This window comes from Scomber japonicus, chromosome 17, assembly GCF_027409825.1.
Source record: "Scomber japonicus isolate fScoJap1 chromosome 17, fScoJap1.pri, whole genome shotgun sequence".
NCBI lineage: Eukaryota > Metazoa > Chordata > Actinopteri > Scombriformes > Scombridae > Scomber > Scomber japonicus.
Window position 1 is genome coordinate 27,030,585 of NC_070594.1, and position 22,380 is coordinate 27,052,964.

At 40.5% G+C, this 22,380-nt stretch overlaps 2 protein-coding genes across 2 annotated transcripts in view; both read left to right on the plus strand.

Annotated features, from left to right (window-relative positions):
- LOC128376889 (midasin-like) lies at positions 1–6,704 on the plus strand. The gene is made up of 10 exons (XM_053336743.1): positions 1–263; positions 510–736; positions 2,450–2,674; positions 3,336–3,443; positions 3,552–3,744; positions 4,290–4,499; positions 5,087–5,218; positions 5,337–5,440; positions 6,186–6,300; positions 6,531–6,704. The coding sequence occupies exons 1-10, from the start codon at positions 168–170 to the stop codon at positions 6,702–6,704; spliced, it is 1,584 nt and encodes a 527-aa protein (XP_053192718.1). The 5' UTR covers positions 1–167.
- A 3,219-nt stretch (positions 6,705–9,923) lies between these two features.
- The window catches only part of mdn1 (midasin AAA ATPase 1), a 50,171-nt gene continuing 37,714 nt past the window's right edge, over positions 9,924–22,380 (plus strand). The window contains exons 1-19 of the mRNA XM_053336508.1: positions 9,924–10,088; positions 10,274–10,369; positions 10,597–10,709; positions 12,291–12,439; positions 12,540–12,600; positions 12,821–13,032; positions 13,127–13,230; positions 13,314–13,458; positions 14,666–14,762; positions 14,890–15,003; positions 16,017–16,164; positions 16,335–16,442; positions 16,802–16,953; positions 18,239–18,417; positions 20,622–20,830; positions 21,361–21,507; positions 21,699–21,840; positions 21,926–22,060; positions 22,224–22,362. Coding sequence (XP_053192483.1) covers positions 9,996–10,088; positions 10,274–10,369; positions 10,597–10,709; positions 12,291–12,439; positions 12,540–12,600; positions 12,821–13,032; positions 13,127–13,230; positions 13,314–13,458; positions 14,666–14,762; positions 14,890–15,003; positions 16,017–16,164; positions 16,335–16,442; positions 16,802–16,953; positions 18,239–18,417; positions 20,622–20,830; positions 21,361–21,507; positions 21,699–21,840; positions 21,926–22,060; positions 22,224–22,362 — 2,543 coding nt within the window. The 5' untranslated portion in view covers positions 9,924–9,995. The remainder of the gene's footprint in view (positions 10,089–10,273; positions 10,370–10,596; positions 10,710–12,290; positions 12,440–12,539; positions 12,601–12,820; positions 13,033–13,126; positions 13,231–13,313; positions 13,459–14,665; positions 14,763–14,889; positions 15,004–16,016; positions 16,165–16,334; positions 16,443–16,801; positions 16,954–18,238; positions 18,418–20,621; positions 20,831–21,360; positions 21,508–21,698; positions 21,841–21,925; positions 22,061–22,223; positions 22,363–22,380) is intronic.

Genomic DNA, 22,380 nt, shown 5'->3' on the forward strand with positions numbered 1-22,380 from the left:
TACACAGTGACGGGAACGTGTTTGTGTGTTGTGATCCAAACATTAGACAAGACGGACAGACGCGGGATGAGCCTGGCAGTCTGCTGGAATCACAGTAAACAGAGAGCAGAGCTGTTCACACACCGCGCCGAGCTGCCTGTGCTGCTGCAGAGGAGACACATGATACGATGGAGAATCTAGAGTTGAGCCTGTCATCACTGGGCACCATATCCAGACATGTTGACAAAAGTCACAACGAACTGAGCCAATATCTGTCCAAACAGGTAAGATCTGATGATTTGCGAGTTGAAATAAGGTGTTTAGATGTGTTTGTGTTCACACTGTGGCTCCAAATGTATCCTGTGTGCACCATGCTTGAACCCCCCTCCCCACATGTGTACAGATCTCATCATTTTACAACATATTGTGTTATTAAATCTATGCTGCTGTCATGTTAGGTACTGTGATGTAAAGATTTTGGAAGGAATATGGATTTATGTGTGTTTTAACATTGGAATCTGTCTCCTCAGATATGGAGCCAGCAGGACAGGCAGTGTATCCTGGAGTGTTTGGCTCAGCTGCTCTTGGAGAAGGATTACACTTTGCTGATTGCTCGGCACCTGCGCCCGCTGGTCCTGGACCTGCTGGAGCGGAACGCAGAGAGGGTGAAAGCCGGCGGGAGGATCAACCATGACCTCCACGAGCGCCTGTGTGTGGCCCTCAGCAAACTGCTCGGCATCAGTCCTGATGCACAGGCGTAAGTGGGACCCTGTTAATCTTCATCCTGAGAGTGGGACATGTCCTTTCTCTTCAACCCAGCCTGTAAAGATGCTGATGGTCATGTAGGGCGCTGCATGAGGACACATGGCTGGGTTTACTCAGTTGGGGGCCCCGTTTGACACCTCCCACCACTCTTTCACCTTATACCTCATCACATGCATGTAAACAGATTAAACAGGTTTATTTTCATAATATAGATGTAAATAATCTAGCTATCACAACTAGTGTTTGACACATAACCTGAAGATTAAAGGTATAGTTCAACATTTGGAAGGTGTGTTAAATACATAGGTATACACACACACACACACACACACATTTAAAATACAGATTAAACAAACAGGGTACATCATGTTAATCAGTGACCATTAGAGCTGTATGCAGTAGGACCCGGCTGATACTGGGTTTTTGGGGCTGATACTGACATTAGGAAGTGGAACTGTCCCTGAAATTCTGATAATTTGATATATCGATATATTGGCCGATAATCTCGTATGTGCAGAATATATAAATAAAATGCACTTTTTTTGCAATAAAAATAACGGGTGCATATTGGACAACATACATGCTGATACTGATATATCTGTGATAGGCCAATATCTATATAGTATAATATAATATATAGGCTGACCAGTACTGTTTACCTCTGCTTCCAGTCTTTATGCTAAGCTGAATGGGACAAAAAGTGGACAAAAATGCACAGATCAGCAAAGAGCAGCATCCATTAAATGATCAGTCAATTGCCTGAAAATGAATCGCTTACTATTTTGAAAGTGAATTTTTTTTTTAATTCTCTTGTCTCAACTTCATGAATGTGAATATTTCATCATCTGTTTCATCTTCCTTCTGTGACAATAAACAGAATATGTTTGGGTTGTGGACTGTTGGTTGGGACTAGGGCTGGGTATTGTTTTAAAAATGACAATACCAGCACCAATCCAAGTACCTTTTTAAAGTGATACTGATACCAGTTGAGTATTTCATTGATACCCATCATGTGAATAGAAGCATTAGATTGCATAAAATGCCACCACTCCTCCACATCTACATGAAATAATTTTTACACAAATGCATAGTAGACCAATCACATGTTGCATGCATTAAATCAAAGAACGCTTGCATTGATTGGCTGTAGGTAAGTCCATACAAATAGTCATATATTCTAGCTCTGGGTGCAAATATGGATTGCAGGTATCATATGATGGGAGATGTTTCCATACTACTTGGTATATGGAGCACCGTTACCCAGCCATCTAGAAAAACAAGACCTTTGATGTTACAGCTTGGGCTTTGGGAATAATAATATATATGTCGCTGCATGTAACTGCACCGCCATCTTTACATAGTTAATCGATAATGAAAATAATCATCAGTTAGTGTCTATATCAGTAGACACCTAACATATACAAACTGTAATAAGGGAGTTATTATCCTTCTCCATGCATCTTCCTAGCACCCTAAACATCAAGCTTATGGCACAAATGATTTTTTGTTAAAATCTGCAATAATAGATCAACAGAATGAGGTCACATAAGCAGCAATGTTTGTCAGGATATTGTAGTGCACCTCAGAGGGTTGGGTTGGGGGAGATATACGCTGTGTGGAAAAGGAGAGTAATGACACTAAAACCAAAGTGTTTCTGCAGGCTGCATCCACTGTGACTCACTTTCCTTCTTCTCCTCTCCATCAGGTTTGCTGCGAGGTACTTCAACGATGCCCCCCCAGTGTTTCAGAGGCTCTTCTTCACCAGCGAGGAGTCGTCAGCTGTTCATTATGGCCCCAGGAGGATGAAGATGCGTGACCTCATGGGTGCCACCCTGCGCTTCCTCCAGAGTGATTGTGCTAAGTTTCGAATGCTGTGGGATTGGAGTCCCTGTGTGTCCCAGCTGCTCACCAGTGACGTCATGGTTCGAGGGTGAGTACCTGCTTCCTGTTAACACCTGCAGAGGGCTTATGAGACATGTAGTGTCTGATATCTCACAACTGGTGTCCACTAATGTGGCCTCTTGAGCGATATGTGAGCGTGGGTCAGTTCAATAATATTCAAAGCAAATCATCCAGAGTTGTTTTTGACATGTGTATCTTTTCATGCCTTAGGCTCTCTGCTATTAATGAATTACATTAATCATACTTTTTGGAATTATTTTTGTTTTAATATGTCATTGTTTATATTATATAATAAAATCTTATATTATTGCAATTGTATATTATTTATTTTTATTAACATTTTATATTATTATATAAATTATTATCACTGTTATTATTATTATTATTTTATATCTATTATTTTATTTACAATTTTTTATTATTTTTATATTATATTATTAAAATTTGGTGAGTTTTATAAGATATTGTTTTGTTGGAAGTTCACAAACCTAAGATATGAAACAGTCAGCAGTGATGTCAGCTAGTGTGTGGTTATTACAGATTTATAACTTTCCTCTTGCACAAGTTTGTACTTCAAATGACTCTGTATATATCATTCTATAACAATGTTAATAATACGACAGCTTTCTATATAACATCTTTACTTTGTCCAATCATTTGAACACAGTGTATGTTCTTGTCTGTTCCAGGTACACTGCTCATTGTTTAGCACAGGTGTCTCATATGACTGATAATCAGAAAACAATATTTCTGAGGAAGGTGTTGTCAAGTGATGAGATCCTGCACATGAAAATTAAGTATGTACCTTTTATTATTACCTTTCAATTAACTGACTAATCATCCCAGTTGTAAAAATGATGCTTTCTGGGCTACATTTCCTGACTTTCTCTTTGTCCTTTGCTTAGAGCGTTGGAAGAAACTCAGCAGCTGGAGGTAGAGAAAGCCCTGGTGTTAGCAAATCAGGGCTCTGTGATGTGGCGCCAGGAGAAGGCTAATAAGTTTACCAGAGGTCAGGTGGTATCAGAGGACCTGTCCCATAATGTTGTGGCAGTGTGTGGTGTGGTTCTACCCAGGATCGTTCCTAGACAGACTGAACAGGTACGTACACCGTGATTCATCACACACATAGTCTGCTCTTGACCTGTTTAGTCTTAATTAGAGCCCGACCCATATATCTGTCAGCCAACACTGGCCTATCACAGATATATCTGTATCGGTGAACGTGTTGTCTGATAATTGTTGAAGGTTATTTTTAATCACTTCATTTTATGTATACTTGATCCTTTTTCCAAATTCAAGTTTAATACATGTTTTTTTTGTGTGTTTTTTATTCATAGCTAATTATCATGATTGAATTGCCAGCACTGTTTCAGAGCACTCATCAGTCATTTTATAGGATAAAGTTTATTGTTAAACTGTAATAAATCAATATCCATTAAATATCTTTGTCACAACTAATTAATAACCACATTTACGGGATCGCTGCAACTAAAGTGTGTTTATGTATACATTCTTTACATATTTACTTTGCTAATATGTGTAAATATCAGATATTCTTTGGCTCCCTAATATCGGTATCAGCATTGGCCCCTAAAATCATCTATTGGTCAGGCCCTAGTCTTAATGTTGATTTGTGTTGATAGGTGAACCAGAAGGATCTGGTGCTGGTCGACTCAACCTGTCGTAATCTGAGAAGGCTGGCGCTGGCCGTGGCTTCCCAGAAGCCTGTGCTGCTCGAGGGTCCTATTGGATGTGGTAAAACGGCCCTAGTGGAGTTTATGGCTGCTGTCACTGGACATACAAAAGCTACAGAGATTCTCAAAGTCCAGCTGGGGGATCAAACTGACAGTAAGGTGAGAGAACACAGAAGAAACTTAAACCTGATGTCCCACTCCTCCAAAAATGTGTTTTTCTTCTTGTTCCTACAGTGGGATGTTTGTTCTTCTCTGTGTAGAATGAGGCAGTTTGTTTTTTCATACTGCTGAGGGAGGAAAGCTTCTCTGAGCTAATTGGAAGTCTGATTTTAAGGGGCGGGCTTAAGAGCAGAATCTAGTTTGGAGCCAATCCTGGTCCAATATTCAATTTATACAAGTGTGATGTGGAAACTTGAAGCCTCCAGTGAACAAACAAAGAGACATCTGGTGATCAGCTGTTAAACCTTTTGAAATTAAAAATATTTTTATAGATTCTGTATTTTTAACAAGGGAGAAGATGTTGATGTCATTTTTAAAGATTTTAAAGTGGTAATCACACATTTTTCTGTTTTTTTATTTTTTGAAATAACAAACAAGGATTGACACAGAGATATGGTGACCTAGCACACATAAAAATAAAAGACAGACAATACACATTACATAAGTATGTCTTAATACATGTCTGGAGGGGCTCTTTAACATTCAGAGACTGAAACTGTGTGAATGTGTTTGGTTTGGTTTGACAGATGCTGCTGGGGATGTACCGCTGTACTGACATACCAGGGAAGTTTGTGTGGCAGCCAGGGACCCTGACACAAGCTGTATCTACAGGCCAGTGGATCCTACTGGAGGACATAGACCATGCACCTCTGGATGTGGTGAGTTAGAACACATAGATTCCTGATAACGTGTTTTTTTAGTACTACTTGTCTTCATATTACAGCCGTTTATGTCATCACGTCACCGCCTCTAATCACACTGCTGTTATTCATTTAGATCTCCGTGCTCCTGCCTTTGATGGAGAATAAAAAGTTGATGATTCCAGGTCGGGAGGATTGCATTGACGTCGCTCCTGGATTTCAGTTCTTTGCAACGAGAAGGTAAGATTAGCACTCCACTGTAAATGTAGTTATGCAACAGCAGCTCGGCCGTCCTAGTTTTCCATCCACAGCGTTTTAGATGCTGTAGTGTACTGCAGTGACGTGAATATGATCAGGATGATTTTGGCAGGACTGGATTTGTCTTTGGAACATTTATATAAACATATATGATTTTTAGGCTACATGTGCGTCCCAGTTCTACATGCAGTGTTCTTTGGCCTCTGATCTCCTGGTGTTGTTAAGGGCTAGATATGCTATTAGGAAACTAGGTTGTACATGGTATTGTCCTCACATAGAGGAAAGAGTCTCGCAGTTGTAAATGGCCACACATCACACTGCCTCCCTGATCTCACTTTAACAACTCTTTGTAATCTAAAATTAACTGGCTTCCCCTCTAAAGGAGCAGTGTGTAGGATTTAATAACATCTAAGCGGTGAGGTTCAGATTGCATGAGGCCCAGTGAATCATACACGTGCATATGACACATATCACATAAAAAGTGATGGATGTAGTGGTGTGAAGAATGACAAGAGAGCTAGAGAAAGAGACAGCTTGTCTACTTTCACAACTCGTCATACCTGGCCGTTCACTGTGTAAATGCTATATGGACTGTGCTCACATATCAGTCAATCAATCTAACAGATGACCTGCTTTACCTCCTGAGCCACAAGTCAGTACTGCACACAACTTAATGAACTTTTCAGATATAAATAAGGAGTAACTGAGTCATGCTTGTGTCTGACAGGATGTACTACAGTGGTGGCAGCTGGCACAAACCACAGAACTCCCATGCAGCACTGCTGGACAAGTACTGGACCAAGCTGCAAATGGGCAACATGACAAGAGAAGAGCTGAAGAAGGTCAGTGTTGAGATGACATGTGGAATATTTAAACCATGGTTATGTTTTAAGATCTTATTTCTATTATTTGATGTAATAGAGAAGGATTTTTTGAAACTGCTATAATTGGTGTTAATTATTTATTTGCTCTTAAATGCAAATTACAAACAGCTGCACTGACTATACAGCATTCTGGTGATTACAAAGCTTCCCTCATGTATTCTGAGCTCACTATATGTCTTTGCGTGCAGGTGCTCATCAGCAGGTATCCAAAGCTGACGGTGGTGACAGACCGTCTGCTGGATATCTACTGCCAGCTGACTGGAGACAGACACTCTGACCTTGACACTGACAGCCTCCAAAGCACCGATGGCAGCCAGGACAAAACCACATCGCTGGAGGGCAGAGCGCTGTCACTGAGGTGAGGCTCCAGATCACTGCAGGCCTCTGCACTTTTTTTTTTGGTCCTTTTTGTCCGTGTTTCAATTACAGTTAATTCCTCCTTCACATTTGTCACAGTTATTATCATTTTGACCAAGTTCTGTTGGATTGTGGTGGAAACAGCTGTCAAATGTGCCTAGAGTCTGACACTTTTACATATAAATGAACCTCTGTTACATTCAAGCCTTTGCCAAAAGAGTTCACACAATGCTGATTAAGTCCATCACCACCAGATAAATCAGTAGAGAGATGAGGACGAAGAGACACACTCCAGCTTTAAAACATAGAGAGCAGTATTTTTAAACTACAGCTACTCTTCAAAGGCCTTTTTAGTTTTCATTTCCAGAATACATTTTTTGTGTAACATTCAATGCAAGAAGGCCACATGTTAGGACCTAAAACTTTTAACCAAACCACAAAAACATAACATACTTTCATAAATGTGAGCAGCTTCTTAAAACTGATTCATCACCAACACATAATGATATTGACTATTTATTTATATATCCAGCCAGGATATAACCTCCATCATTATCACCTCCAGTAGCACACTCAGTAACACACACAGTAGCGCGCCAAAAGCTGATGTAATATAAGGTCAATATCAACCAGCAGACATACTGATATAATCTACTGTCTGTCTGCCAGTGACTCATAAATAGCACTTGATAGTAACATTAATTAGTATGAAATGATAATAGATAAGTCTCATAGGAGAAATAAAAGTCACCAAAAGTCACCTTAAACCAGAACATACAGTCCATCTGGAAAGTATTCACACCCCTTCACTTCCCCCACATTTTGTTATGTTACAGCCTTATTCTGAAATGGATTAAATTACTTTTTTCTCACCAATCTGCACACAATACTCCATAATGACGAAGCCAAAATGGTTTTTTAGACATTTTTGCAAATTTATCAAAAATAAGAAACTGAAATATCGCATGTACATAAATAAGTATTCACACCCTTTGCTATGACACTCAAAATTAAGTTCAGGTTTTGTCCTATTTCCACTGATCATCCTTGAGATGTCTGTACAACTTGATTGGAATCAACCTGTAGTAAATTCAAATGATTGATCATAATATGGAAAGGCACACAGCTGTCTATATAAGGTCCCACTGTTGACAGTGCATGTCAGAGCAGAAACCAAGCCACGAAGTCAAAGGAATTGTCTGTAGACCTCCGAGACAGGATTTTATCGAGGCACAGATCTGGAGAAGGGTTCAAAAAAATGTCTGCAGCATTGAAGGTCCAGATGAGCACAGTGGTATTCATCATTGGTAAATGGAAGAAGTTTGGAACCACCATGACTCTTCCAAGAGCAGGCCGCCCAGCCAAACTGAGCAATCGGGGGAGAAGGGCCTTGGACATGGAGGTGACCAAGAACCTGATGGTCACTCTGAGAGAGCTCCAGCGTTCCTCTGTGGAGATGGGAGAACCTTCCAGAAGGACAACCATCTCTGCAGCACTCCAATCAGACCTTTATGGTAGAGTGGCCAGACGGAAGCCTCTACTCAGTAAAAGGTACATGACAGCCCACTTGGTGTTTTCCAGAAGGCACCTAAAGGACTCTCAGACCATGAGAAACAAGATTCTCTGGTCTGATGAAACAAAGATTGAACTCTTTGGCCTGAATGCCAAGCGTCATGTCTGGAGGAAATCAGGCACCTCTCATCACCTGGCTAATAGCATCCCTATGGTGAAGCATGGTGGTGGCAGCATCATGCTGTGTGACAGGAAGTGGGAGACTAGTCAGGATCGAGGGAAAGATGGACAGAGCAAAGTAAAGAGAGATCCTTGATGAAAACCTGCTCCAGAGCGCTCAGGACCTCAGACTGGAGCGAAGGTTTACCTTCCAACAGGACAACCACCCTAAGCACACAGTCAAGACTATGAATGAGTGGCTTCGGGACAAGTCTGTGAATGTCCTTGAGTGTTCCAGTCAGAGCCCAGACTTGAACCTGATTGAACATCTCTGGAAAGAACTGAAAATAGCTGTGCAGCGATGCTCCCCATCTAACCTGACAGAGCTTAAGAGGATCTGCAGAGAAGAATGGGAGAAATACCCCAAATACAGGTGTGCCAAGCTTGTAGCTTCATACCCAAGAACACTTGAGGCTGTAATCGCTGCCAAGGGGGCGTCAACAAAGTACTGAGTAAAGGGTGCAAATAGTTTTTTATTTTTAATACATTTGCTGAATTTTCTAAAAAAACATTTGCTTTGTCATTATGGGGTATTGTGTGTATATTAATGAGGAAAACAAAGGAATTTGATATATTTTGGAATAAGACTGTAACATAACAAAATGTGGGGAAAGGGATGGGGTGTGAATACTTTCTGGATGCATTGTACATATATTTAGTTATATGATTGTAAATATTTATTTTCATCATTTTTATTTAATCTTTATCTAGAAAAGCCTGAAAATCTCTATTTAAATTGTGTCCTGGTCACGTATGGAAGCTCATAGAGGACTTTGTTAAAATCATAATTCAAACTTGAACATGAAAATGTAAATCCACAATAGCATTATAATTTTACACATATTTATGTTTTATTGAGGTATATAATCCAATTTTCACTTACGTGATCTTGGCAAACACAACATACATAGAAAGCTTTTGCCCCATTGGCCTCACATCTGTCAGATAACCCCCCACTGCTCCCACCCCCCTCCTCCAATCAAAACTACCAGCCAGTCTGCAGCACTTTAATTAGCTTTCCACTAGCTGCTGCTGCGTTCGATAGATTATTGATTGGACTGTCCTCTGGACGATGGGCTTGAATCGTAGGTCCTGCTGGTCACTCCAGGACATCCTCATTAGATAACAGATTTATAGACACTTCCTCACGTAGCGACACTACTCGTCTGCCTTTTTTTTTTAAAAATTCCATATAGGGGGATAATTAGAAGGTGTGTTGGTTAAGACTCAGCTGTAAATCAATGTGTTTGTAGTTTCCATGCTGTGCACTTCAATAGTATAGATGCTTCTCAGTGGTCAATGTAATTAGCTGTGTAGCTCAGCCCACAATGCTCATATATGCTGGTCCAGGTCATCAGGGTTTATGTTATTGAACAAGATATGTTTAATCTGGGTTAACTGTCTTACTTGCTTCTGTTTACTTATAGCATCAATGATCACTGTTTCATATTATAAGGCACTGATTAACTTTTCCCGCCGAGATCATCATAATTTACTCCCAAGTCGTCCACATTTGAAAGGTTTAAATTCTGCATGCTGAGAAGTCTAAAAATCATGTGTTTTTGATGTTCTGCAGAGACTTACTGAAGTGGTGTGAGCGAATCAGCCTCAACTTTGACGGCACATCCTCAGCCACAGCACAACATGTCTTCCAAGAGGTTAGTAGATTCATGAAGGTAAACCAATAATGACTGAAGTGTCTCTCTTACACAGCTGCCCCCTCCCTAAATATGAACGTGAATTTTTGTTTTAATTTAAGTGTAAAAACTACAAATAGACACGCTGTTGTGATGTAATAGGTTATTTTTATTAATTGAAGTTTGATGGCGTTTCTCTCCGTCAGGCTCTTGACTGCTTCACTGCAATGCTGTCTCGTGCTGACACTCGACTGCGAATGGCTGAGATCATCGGAAGCAAGCTGAATATCTCCAAAGAGAAGGTATAAATTAATCAGTCTTATGGAAGGACAAAACAATGCCTTTGTGCTTAGAACCTCCTGTAAAGCATCGATTGATTGTTTGACATTAATGACATTCCGTACTTCACTGTTTTAGCCCCTTATTCAGTTATGAATTGCTGTAATGAATATTCCCCCCACCTCTGCACTTTCATGGTGAGATATCCTTTTTTTACAAAATAAAACTTAGTTATTCTGTCCTCCTCCAGGCGCAGCACTTCTGCCAGATGTATCAGCCTGGCATCTCGCTGACCGAGCTGGAGGCCTCAGTGGGCAGAGTCACTCTGAGTCGAAAGCAGACAGAAGCAGTGCAGCTCAGTGTGTAAGTGGGACATCCTGTCCACCCGCCCTCTTTGACCCCTGTTTACACCATACATATATCCATCAGTTGCTGTGCCAGCATTCACCAACTGATACAACAAACCGGACTAATGCTGGTAAACAATGAATTGATTTCAAACTACATTATGGTAAACAAAGCCATCTAATGGCTGGCCCATCAGGACATGTCCAAATATCCATATTGATTCTCTCCCAAAGGCCAATGTGAATGGTGTCAAACTTTGGACTGAAAATATGTAAGGAACTGTGGTGACAAATGCATTAAATGTAAGGTGAGGGAGTAATAAAGAGCAGAAATATTTATTCTTTTAGATAATTTTACGCGTGTCATTGTCTGAGATTTAATAAAATGGAAGAGTATCTAGAACATACTTTTACTCAATTTAGGAGTTTTACTGGCACAGCCTTACTAACTAATGTTAGCTAATTTGAGCTAACTTTAGACATTGCTCTTTGACTTCTCCACTTGTTCTACATTTATGCTAGGTATTAGCATTCAATGTTCTTTTGTATTTACTATTTGTGGCCACAGTCAATGCTGTTCAGCAAACTTATGTATTTAAGTTTAGTGTTTTTTGCTCTAGATTAAAAATATCTATTTTTAGGACTCTAGTGAACAGTTTTCACACAGACTATATCTTTGCTTTAAAGTACTTCACATGAAAACGCTCTACAATGAGGTCTGTGGATCATTTTTACATCAACAACCTTTTGTTTTCTTTTGTAAAATTGATATATCATATATATTACTGGCACAGCCTTACTTGGTTTGGTAAGACTACTAGTATTGTTGGGCTATTGTTAGCTAATTTCAGCTAACTTCAGCTTCTCCACTTGTTCTATTTTTATGCTAGTATGTTAGCATTCAGTGTTATTTTGTATTCACTATTTGTGGCTACAGTCAAACCTATGTATATAACAACCTTTTGTTTTCCTGTGTAAAAAAGAAAAAAGATATTTATCCCATTATCTTGTGAAAGCAACTTTTTGTGGATACTTTTTTGGAGTTAATTATCTCTAAAAGGAATTTTAAAAATAACACCTTAGACTGCTGTATTAAGGTAATGTTTTACAAATTGATTTGAATAAAGTAAAAAAATATAATTCATTCAATTAATAGAAAATATACAATGCCTAATAATATACTATTAACTAACAATTGTCAACCTTCAATTTCAGAGATAAAATGATGGAACTTTATAAGATTATTAGAAGTTTTTACCCATTGAACATGTTTCCTTTTGTGTTTTTGAAATGGTGAGCAGAACAGGAGATAAACACAATAGATAGGTAAAAAAGAGAGCCAGATATAAAAACTAAACTTAGTAAAGTCACTGCAAACAAAGTGTAAACAGCAAAGAGTAGGGCTTGTGTGTGAACATTGAAGATAGCATTGAAGGTGTTGACTATCGATTCGTTGTTCGAATATGTTCCAGTATATTATGGTTGAGGGGACTCAACTTTGTCACTGGTGTCTACATACACATATCTACAAAGCATACAACCCTGTGTGTAATCATTAAATATGTGGGGTTCTTTTTTGTTTAATGTCCATAAACAGTGAAAACCAGACGTTTGCTGCCACTCGACCCTCTGCTGTGCTTCTGGAACAGCTGGCAGTGTGTGTGGCCAAGGGAGAACCTGTTCTCCTAGTGGGAGAGACAGGAACTGGAAAGACCTCCACTGTCCAGCACCTGGCCAAAGTTACAGGTGAGCCAGACTGAGGAACCTAGTCACCAGTTTTTGATTCAGATGTTCCGTTTTCTCTTTGCCCGTACAAGTGAAGTTGAACTGGGACTGTTTGTTTCAGGACACAGGTTGCGGGTTGTGAACATGAACCAGCAGAGTGACACTGCTGACCTGCTCGGAGGGTGAGTGATTTGTCCCTCAGATTATTTCAAGTGCTCCACAGATTTAGCTTTGTACAGTATAACATCATCAGACTCATAATGGATGACGAAAAAAGGATAATTTTCCATCATTTAGCAAATTTCATTCATCATATCAAATGTAAGTCAAGGTGGTGCTTGAAGTAAACATCAAGACAACCTGGATAGGCTCAAATGATGGTAATTTGTTTGTCTTTTGTAGGTACAAGCCAGTAGACCACAAGCAGATCCTGCTCCCTCTGCGCGAGGCCTTCGAGGACCTGTTCTCCCAGACCTACTCGAGGAAGCAGAACCTGACTTTCCTGGGTCACGTGCAGACCTGCTTCAGGGGGAAACGCTGGCAGGATCTGCTCAAACTCATGGACCACGTCTGCAAGTCTGCGATCACTAAGGAGCTGCAAGATAAATCAAACGGTATCGTACCAGAAAGAGCTTTCACTGATGACAGTTAGTGTAGCGTCTGCTGTAGCGTGATGACAGACTGATATTTTCCTGTGTGTTTGTGCAGCTGCTTTGCTGCAGGAGCAGTGGGAGGCATTGGCGGGAAAGCTGAGTCAGACCCAGCAGCAGATCCGAGCCTGTGAGACGGCCATGGTCTTTGCTTTTGTAGAGGTAAAGTCCTGAAAAAAAACACAGAAGTATGTGACTCCAGCCTTTGTGGAGCAGCTCTAACATGTGTCTGTGTTCCTCTGTAGGGAACATTAGCCCAGGCAGTGAAGAAGGGCCAGTGGATCCTGCTTGATGAGATCAATCTGGCAGCAGCAGAGACTCTGGAGTGTCTTAGTGGACTGCTGGAGGGCAGCGCTGGCTCTCTGGTGTTGCTTGACCGTGGAGACACCGGTGAGGACCACCATCATCTTTAACTGACATGTGATATGTTACATGTGCTGGTCATTGTACCAGAAACATCTCTGGTGTATTTCTGGCATTTCACAAACAAACACATGAGAGAGACAGAGAAACCAGGAGATTTTCTGTGCTCCCTTATAAATCTGCCGTGTTTGTTGGTAGTTCTAATCATCAGATAAGGAGACACTGGTTTGATACAATGTCATTCTGTTGTGAAGTTGTTATACACATATCAACAGAGGAAACAGAGTGGCAGGCTTTAACTTTTGCAACTTTGTTGTAATCTCAAAATGATTACAAATGATCTAACTGTAAACCTAACAATAATGGAGACAGTGAGGAGAGAGCAGGACAGACATACAGGCCTCATCCTGTTTCCTCCTTTCACCTTTAATCTGCTCTGATGATGAACGCGAGCAAAGTCGACGCCAGCAGCTATCAGCAGCCCATTAGGAGAGAGTCTCCTCAGTGTATGAACCTTTTTAATTTGATTGTGTGGAAATCTGATGTTTACACATCACAGATGATGAAAGACACTTTAACAAAGTCAAACCATGAGAGCTGACATGTAGGTTGGCTATAGGAGCTTAGTGAGTGGCAGTTGTTTATCAACAATTTTAGGCAATGTGTGCTAATATAAAAGCTTTTTCATGTAGAGTGATCAAGTATTTAACACATAAGCTCTAAAATGTTGATTTTGAAGATTAGTGATATACAGTATGTATATGTATATATATATGTATATATATATATATATATATATATATATATATATATATATATATCACATGTTACATACTGTATTATTACCACTATCAGCATAGCAGCTCATTAAGAGTTGCAGCTGGTTCTAGTCCTCAAACTAAAATAATTAAGATAGCTTCTGCAAATGTATTAGCAGAAGAATAAAGAATGTCTGAGAATAACTCCTAATAACATTTTCTCTAATATATACACAATGCTGGCTAATGGTCAATCAATTAAAAATAGTCAAAAATCTAAATTGTCTCTCAAAACTGCCACTATTGAATAATTCATCAAAGTGAAAAGCTTAAGCAATTCACACCATTCTGCATATGGATAAAGATCAGTGAATGGCCTATAGACTCACCTGAAAACTTCATTTGAATCCACCTTATATTTACACTGTTATATTTCTTGGGATTATTGCTGATATTGTTGTGTTTATTGATCACAGAGCCCCTGGTCCGCCACCCAGACTTCCGGCTCTTTGCCTGCATGAATCCAGCTACTGACGTAGGGAAGAGGAACCTGCCTCTGGGCCTCAGGAACAGGTGAGGAGGGCAGAGAGGAGAATGAAGGGAAAAGCTTTTGCTAATGAAACATTCAAACAGTGATATGATAAAGAAATGTGACATGTTTCATGTATAAATCTGCTGTGTGTATGTGTGTTTCTACCAGGTTTACTGAGCTGTATGTGGAGGAGTTAGAGAATGAGGGAGATCTGCGCATTCTGGTTTCAGACTACCTCAAATGCTTGAATCCAAACAGGAACATCATCAGTGGAATCATAAGGTCAGACTCTTAATGTTGTTATTTAAACCATTCAATTCACCACCACAATTAAATACAATCCAGTAATTAAAGGTTTAGAGAATAAAATACTCAATATAATATGATTTTGGAAATGTAATGAAAAAAGGTACATTTAGAGGTTCCCTGACCGGACTTGAACTAGATATATTGTGACATAGGTCAGTTTAGGCAGCTTAGGCCACCAGGATGTCCCTCCACCTCCAGTGTATTTAGTGTGTGCAGCACTCCTGGCTCTATTCAGAGATTATCTGCAGCCATTCACCCAATTCAGCATTTTGAATCAATGGCAGCAGCTGTTGTTGAGGGAACGCTGCCTGTTAAACCTCATGAATCACTGATTCACCCAATAGTTGAGATTTTTTTCCTCATACATCATTTGTATTCTGAGCATTTTACAGGACATTTGCCAGCCAGTTTATTTTATTTTTGTATTATTAGTGCTGTACAAGTTGACAATTTCAGTGTTGTTGGGTGATACAGGTTGCATTGGATTTTATTTTGGGGTGGCACAGCATGTACAGATGTATGTGTAAGTGAGTGTGCACCACTGCCATGATAAAAAAAAATTAGACTGTAAATACAGGGTTTCTGGTGACTGTTACTGTTGTGCATGTTCATGCCTGGAAAAAGACAAAATAAGTAGATCCATGCATCCATTTTCTGCCACTTGTCTAGGACTGGGTAGTGGTAGCTTCAGGCTGAGTTAAGAAACCCAGACATTATTCACCACGGCAACAGCCTCCAGCTCCTCCTAAGGGATCCCAAGGTGTTCCTAAGCCAGCAGAGATATGTAATCCCTCTAGCGTATTGTGGGTCTGCCCTAGTGTCTCCTTCAGGCACCTGGAACACCTCAACCAGGCTTCTTCTTACTAAGCCAGCCCAAACCCAACCCTCAAGCCTGATCCTCATTCCTCATTGTCTACATGTGAGCCTGCAGTAGACTGTGTTGAATTACAGTTTAACATCTCTATAATGGTTGTGTTTGTGTGCAGTTTTTACCTGGCAGTAAGGAGAGAGGCCAACTCACACCTGGTGGATGGAACGGGCCACAGACCACACTACAGTCTGCGTACTCTGTGCAGAGCTCTGAAGTATGTGGCATCAAACCCCTGCAGCAGTGTGCAGCGCTCTCTCTATGAGGTAGGAAACTACACAAACATAATCCATTAGCTATATTGAGACCTAAATTCCTGCGGATTTGTGTAGGCGGGTGCTGAAAGAAGTTGGGATTCACTGTTTTTTGAGTTTGTTTGAGTTTCTGCTGTATGTGTTCAGTCAGAGTAGACACTCTCCCTGCTTCATGTTTACAGGGTTTCTGCCTGAGCTTCCTGACTCAGCTGGACAGAAGCTCCCATCCTCTGGTCCAGAAACTGGTGTGTCAGCACATCCTGTTGGGGAACGCCAAGTGTCTCAAACAGGTAAGACATACTCACAGTTAATGTCTTCCTTTATAAAGTCCTGTCATGTTTTATGAGAAGATATGCATATGTCTAAATGAATGTGTGGATATTTTTCCTTTGATCAAAACTTTAAAACCAGTAATAACAATAGTGATCCAAGCCTTCATTTACCTGAACTGCAGAGGGATTCTAGCCAATGAGACAGGCGTACATTAGAGAATTTTATACATATGGCTTATCATATGTATTTATCATCTAAAATGAAACTTTTTTTCTATTTCAGTTTGCTGCTAAAGCAAAAAACCCACCAATTAATAGTGCATTTGAATCTCAGATGGGTAAATAATTTCGTAACCCTCTTGTTGTGTTTCTTCCAGGCCATCCCTGCACCCTCAGGCCGGCTCTGCGTGGAGGTGGAGGGCTACTGGGTGTCCCAGGGCGAGATGGAGCCGGCTGTGGACCCCAACTACATCCTCACCGCCTCAGTCAAGCTCAACCTGCGCGACCTCGCCAGAGTGGTGTCTGCAGGGTAGGAAAGCTGTGGCGCAGCCTGCACCCACCGCTGCCCACGATTTCACCCTAAATCAATGGGCTCATCTATAAATGTCTAGATGTCTGAGCTAATTCTGGCCTTTTAGGAAAGAGAACAGAAAAAACAAATGTGGTTGAATTGACTTCCCCTGCAGTGAGTGACCTGCAACCGTTTTATGCAACAGTATGACTTCTGACCAGGACAGCTGACCTCCTGAAATCTTAAATAGATATTGATGAGAGATTTGACAGCATATTGGGTGATAAGGTTTGGCTCACAGTCAGTATTTTCCAGTAAACGGGGTTGACACAAAGTTGGAAGAATACAATGTCTAAAATATCACTTTCTTTATTTGAACAAAGCGACCCAGACTATGAAAACTAGCCCCCCAAAAATAGACAAAAAAATATAATAATAAAATAGGAATAAGAATACAAATATAAGAATGTGTGCAGATGTATCTACAACATACTTCACTATAGAAACACTTCCATCAGCAATGTAAACATGCTCAGATCAGTTGTAGTGGTAAGAGTTTGATTGGATTGTCATAAAATTCTTAAAGCTGCATTAATTGATAATTTAAATACATCTGTCAGCAGCAAGGTATTAAAGAAGCATTATTCATAATGACTGAACACTAAAAGCAAGAAGAGATATCCTAAAAACAATATTTTCCTCCATCAATGTTATGAAGTTCATTTGGTGAACATGTTGTTGTTCTTTAACAGGATTACAGTATTCTTTGATGAATTAGTTTTGGTATTTATTTGATTTGCCGCCATATAATTCAATTGAATTGAAAATTGAATTATGCCTTTTGAGCCACTGAAAAGCTTTTAACAGCGTACACAAAAACATCAGAGTAGAAAGGATTGGGGGAAGTTGGGGTTAACTGCAGAGTTGGTGAGTACTCATAGTCAATTGATCCGTTGTTCATATAAAAGTAATGGATTATTACAGCTTTAAAGTATGAATTATTTAATCATTCAATTGGAATCTGGTCACAAACATAAAGGAACAAAATGTGTGTTTTGTCATTTTGCTGGGTTTTAACACTCAGTGCTCGTCATGCATGTAGAGATGTTGTGCTTTTATTATTGTCAGCGCTGGCAGCTGTATGACTCAGTTGTCCCTCCTCACTCAATAGCCATTAAGGTTAGTTTGCTACACTCAGGTTACACATAACTCTACACTGAGTTGATGACAAATCAATAGTCTGGCCTCCCATAACACACTCTCTCTCTCATTCTCTCTCTCTCTCTCTCTCTGTCCCCCACAGGACACACCCGGTGCTGATCCAGGGAGAAACATCCGTGGGGAAGACCAGCCTGATCCACTGGCTGGCTGCAGCCACAGGGAACCAGTGTGTGAGAATCAACAACCACGAACACACAGACATCCAGGAGTACATCGGCTGCTACTCGTCAGACGACAGGGGCAAGCTGATGTTCAAAGAGGGTACGAGTTCTCATGCCGAACTTCCACACTGTCATGCATCCGTTTCACACTGAGACACAGACCTATGATATCTCCACCTTCTATGTGTAGGTGGATGAAGTCAAATCAAAGCAGTATTAAGAGTAACAACCAGAATGTTTAAATTTAAGAAGGAAAATATCCTCACTGACATCAGACAGTGATCAAATCCAAAAAACAAAAACCTGTAACTAGCAGGGGATGCTGGGGATTTTGCCCAGAAAATATCAAAATATACTCCCAATAACTGCAAAACAAAGATATTATGATATGTATCAAAGTATAATATGTAACAAAATCTAACAATTTGCTACCCGCACATTGTGCAGTGAGAGTGCTGTATCCACTTACATTTGTTGTGGAAATTGGGGTCTAGGGCCAACTGAGGTCGAGCATCAACCATAATCACACATTGTTCCATTTCCTATCGTCAATAAATCCCATTAAAAGACCCAAAACAACAGTGAAATTGATCTACTAACAAGTACTGTGTGTGTATCCAAGCCTGATGTATCTTATTCCATGGGATGGAAAAAAAACTGTTAGAGACATCAGTGATGCTCTGGACAGCTGAAGCACATAGACATTTTTATTAACAGTAGAGAGACAGGAAATCATGGGAGAGAGAGGGGGTGTGACATGCAGCATAGGTCCTCTGGCCGGGATTCGAACCGAGGTTCGCTGTGTATGTGGCATGGGCTCTAACCACTCGACCACCAGGGCGCTCCAGAAGTACAATATTTACTATTTAAAGTCATACAACAATCAATAAAGAGAACTTTATTTGTATAGCACTTTTCATACAGTGTAATGTAACACAAAGTGATTTACATATTAAAGAAACTCAAAAAAACACACCTATTAAAAACAGGAAGTGAGGAGACGTTATCATAATCTCATGAATCTGCAGTGAATAAACACCAGAGGTAGGATTAAAATGTAAAAATGAATAATACCTAAATAAAATAAAGTAGGTAAAACCAGAAATGTGAGGATGGGTATTAAAAGGCAAAAGATAAAGGATGAGAGGAAAATCAAATAATAAAACAGCTAAGAGGAAATGTGATGAAGTAAAATCAGACATAAAAGTTGGGTTATGAAGAGGAAAACAATCAGGAGATAATATAGAATAAAAGGATAGTCTAGTTTAATTGAAAGCCAGACTAAAAAGGTTGGTCGTCAGTTTACTTTTAAAAATATCTACACTCTCTGCTCTACATGGGATTTAAAAGACCCATAACAATACTTAGTACTATATACCTAGTAGATACACACACACACGTACACATGGTGAAATGCCCCAATTAATAGAAACGTTCACAGAATTTTCTCTTCCTCTCAAAATCTATCTTTCTAATCTTGTGTGGAGTTGCAGGTTGGACATTAATATGGCTGGTTACAGTCAGTTCTCTAGGTGACATGTTCCTTCATCATCATGAACACTCACTGTATTTCATTTTGACTCAATCCCACACACACCATCCTGCAGCCACAAATACTCATTAGATCACAGAATGTGGATTAATCCGCTGCAGAAAATAGTCCCCAGCAAATGCACTATTTCCTCCTGTTTGAGTAACGTTTGTTAAAAGATACATTGACCAGCTCTCGCAGAAGATTACTGAGACTTCTTGAAAAATGAAACAATATACTTTTGCTGTTGAAATATTTATTTCTTCAGTAGGAAGCAGAAGGTTTGGTGCTGCGAGTCACAAGACAGGGAAGGGAAGTCAGTGAAGTGTTGCGAGACATACTAAGACATTTTGGATTTGGTTTTTATAATGGGATTTATTGAAAGTAACAAAATTATAGGACATTTTCAGACTAATCCTTTATGATTTAGATTCTGGAAGGGGCTGTGACTAGAGACACACATCATAATTATGTCTGTAGAATAAGTCAGATTATTTCATTCAGAATCTAAGAAACTTTATATTATGACTCTGGGTATTAACACATATCTTGCTGATTTTTAGTCACTTACAGTTACATAGACACAATCTATAATTAAGCATTAATACAGTTAAATGCACTAAATGTAAATATGTACAATGTATTCTAGTCATCTGCAGCCACTCACCCACTGTGACACAGCGTAGCAGCATTTCACCAGTTAGCCCCCATCTGCTATTGAACTCTGGCAGCACCCCAGACTAATATGTCGCTTGTTTGTGTAACTGCTGCAGGCGTTCTGATCGACGCCATGAGGAAAGGCTACTGGATCATTCTGGACGAGCTCAACCTTGCCCCCACCGACGTCCTGGAGGCTCTCAACAGGCTGCTGGACGACAACAGGGAGCTCTTTGTGGCCGAGACGCAGGAAGTCATCAAGGCTCACCCCAGATTCATGCTGTTTGCTACCCAGAATCCACCTGGCCTCTACGGTGGTAGAAAGGTATTGTGTTCATTGAGCCGGGGAAAGATTTTTCTGATAGCGTGGGCTCAGTGTGGCTCTGTAGGGTCAGGACAGCACTGATTTTGTCCCTTGTTAAGGTCGATGGTGTCAGTTGGTCATTTTGGTCCATCGTGTAGGTTCAGATGGAGACACGGTGGTAACTGCTGGCCAGATGTGCGTTAAGTTTCACATCGATACTCATGATCCCCAGAGGATGAATTTTAAGGTTTTGGTGACTCCTTCTAGTAACCAACATCAAGAAACATTAAAATAGTATGGACAGATTGCTGTGAAATTTCATCCTCTCAAGAATATAAACTATTCTAATTTTAATGATCTCATAAACTTTCCTACAGCACCATCCACTGGACAAACTACTAGTAAAAGTCTTAAATCATAGAGCATAATAATAATAAGCTTCATAAAGTTACTATTCATTGTGTGGATGTTGTATAATATTTCACTGCTTCTACTTCTGTCAAACCAAATCTAAAAACAGACTCACTAAATGATCTCCATCACACACTCAGGTGCTCTCCAGGGCTTTCAGGAACCGCTTTGTGGAGCTGCACTTTGATGAGCTTCCCAGTGGAGAGCTGGAGACCATCCTCCACCAGAGGTGCAGCCTGCCACCATCCTACTGCACCAAGCTGGTCAAGGTCATGCAAGACCTGCAGGTAACTGTACACTCTTGGATGTTGTTGAATATTGGCCAGATTGTTGTAACTCTGGGTTTATGTGTGACAACAGCCGTCCATTGTGTCTCACAGTAGATGATGCTGAAAGGAATACATTACTTGTCCCTGTTACTGACCTCTTTTTTTGATTCATCCTGACTTCTTGTGTGTTACGTGTTCTCCTCCTCCAGTCCTTACGCAGGGGATCTTCTGTGTTTGCGGGGAAACATGGGTTCATCACCCTCAGAGATCTCTTCCGCTGGGCAGACCGCTACAGGCTGGAGGAGCAGATGGAGGCCTCTCAGGACTGGCTGCAACATCTGGCCGATGATGGTGAGGCTTGTTAAATCGCCAGCAGACACCCCTGTTTCCATCGGAAAAGCCTAAAATATAACAAAGCTTTTGTCCTCCTCATCAGGGTACATGCTGCTGGCGGGACGTGTGAGGAAGCCTGAGGAAGAGTCCACCATCCTGTCCATCCTGGAGAAGCACTTCAAAAGGACGGTGAACCCCAACAACCTGTTCTCTCAGAAACAGGTCACCAGCCAGTTCAGTGAGTGGAGCACTTCTCAGTTTATGCATTGGAACAATTTGATTGAATCATGCCGGATGTTGTAGCTTTTGGATCCACGTGAAATCCCCAAAAATCAAAGGAGGGCCAAAACCATCCAATATGTCTGATGAACTCAGTATAATGCTTGCTTCATGTTTGCCAGGTCCCTTCATTGACAGCATAGCAGGAGTTCCAGAGGAGTTTCGCCACGTTGTGTGGACACACGGCATGAGGAGACTTGCTGTGCTGGTAGGACGGGCAATGAGATTTGGCGAGTCTGTCCTGCTGGTAGGAGACACTGGGTAAGATAACCTCATCTT

What these genes read in the sequence shown, in the direction of transcription:
- LOC128376889 (XM_053336743.1), top strand. Translation starts at nt 168, where the DNA reads ATGGAGAATCTAGAGTTGAGCCTGTCATCACTGGGCACCATATCCAGA. An exon ending in ATCCTGCACATGAAAATTAA is followed by an intron (nt 3,444 to 3,551) that starts GTATGTACCTTT and finishes TCCTTTGCTTAG; the next exon opens with AGCGTTGGAAGAAACTCAGC. An exon ending in GGGATCAAACTGACAGTAAG is followed by an intron (nt 4,500 to 5,086) that starts GTGAGAGAACAC and finishes TTGGTTTGACAG; the next exon opens with ATGCTGCTGGGGATGTACCG.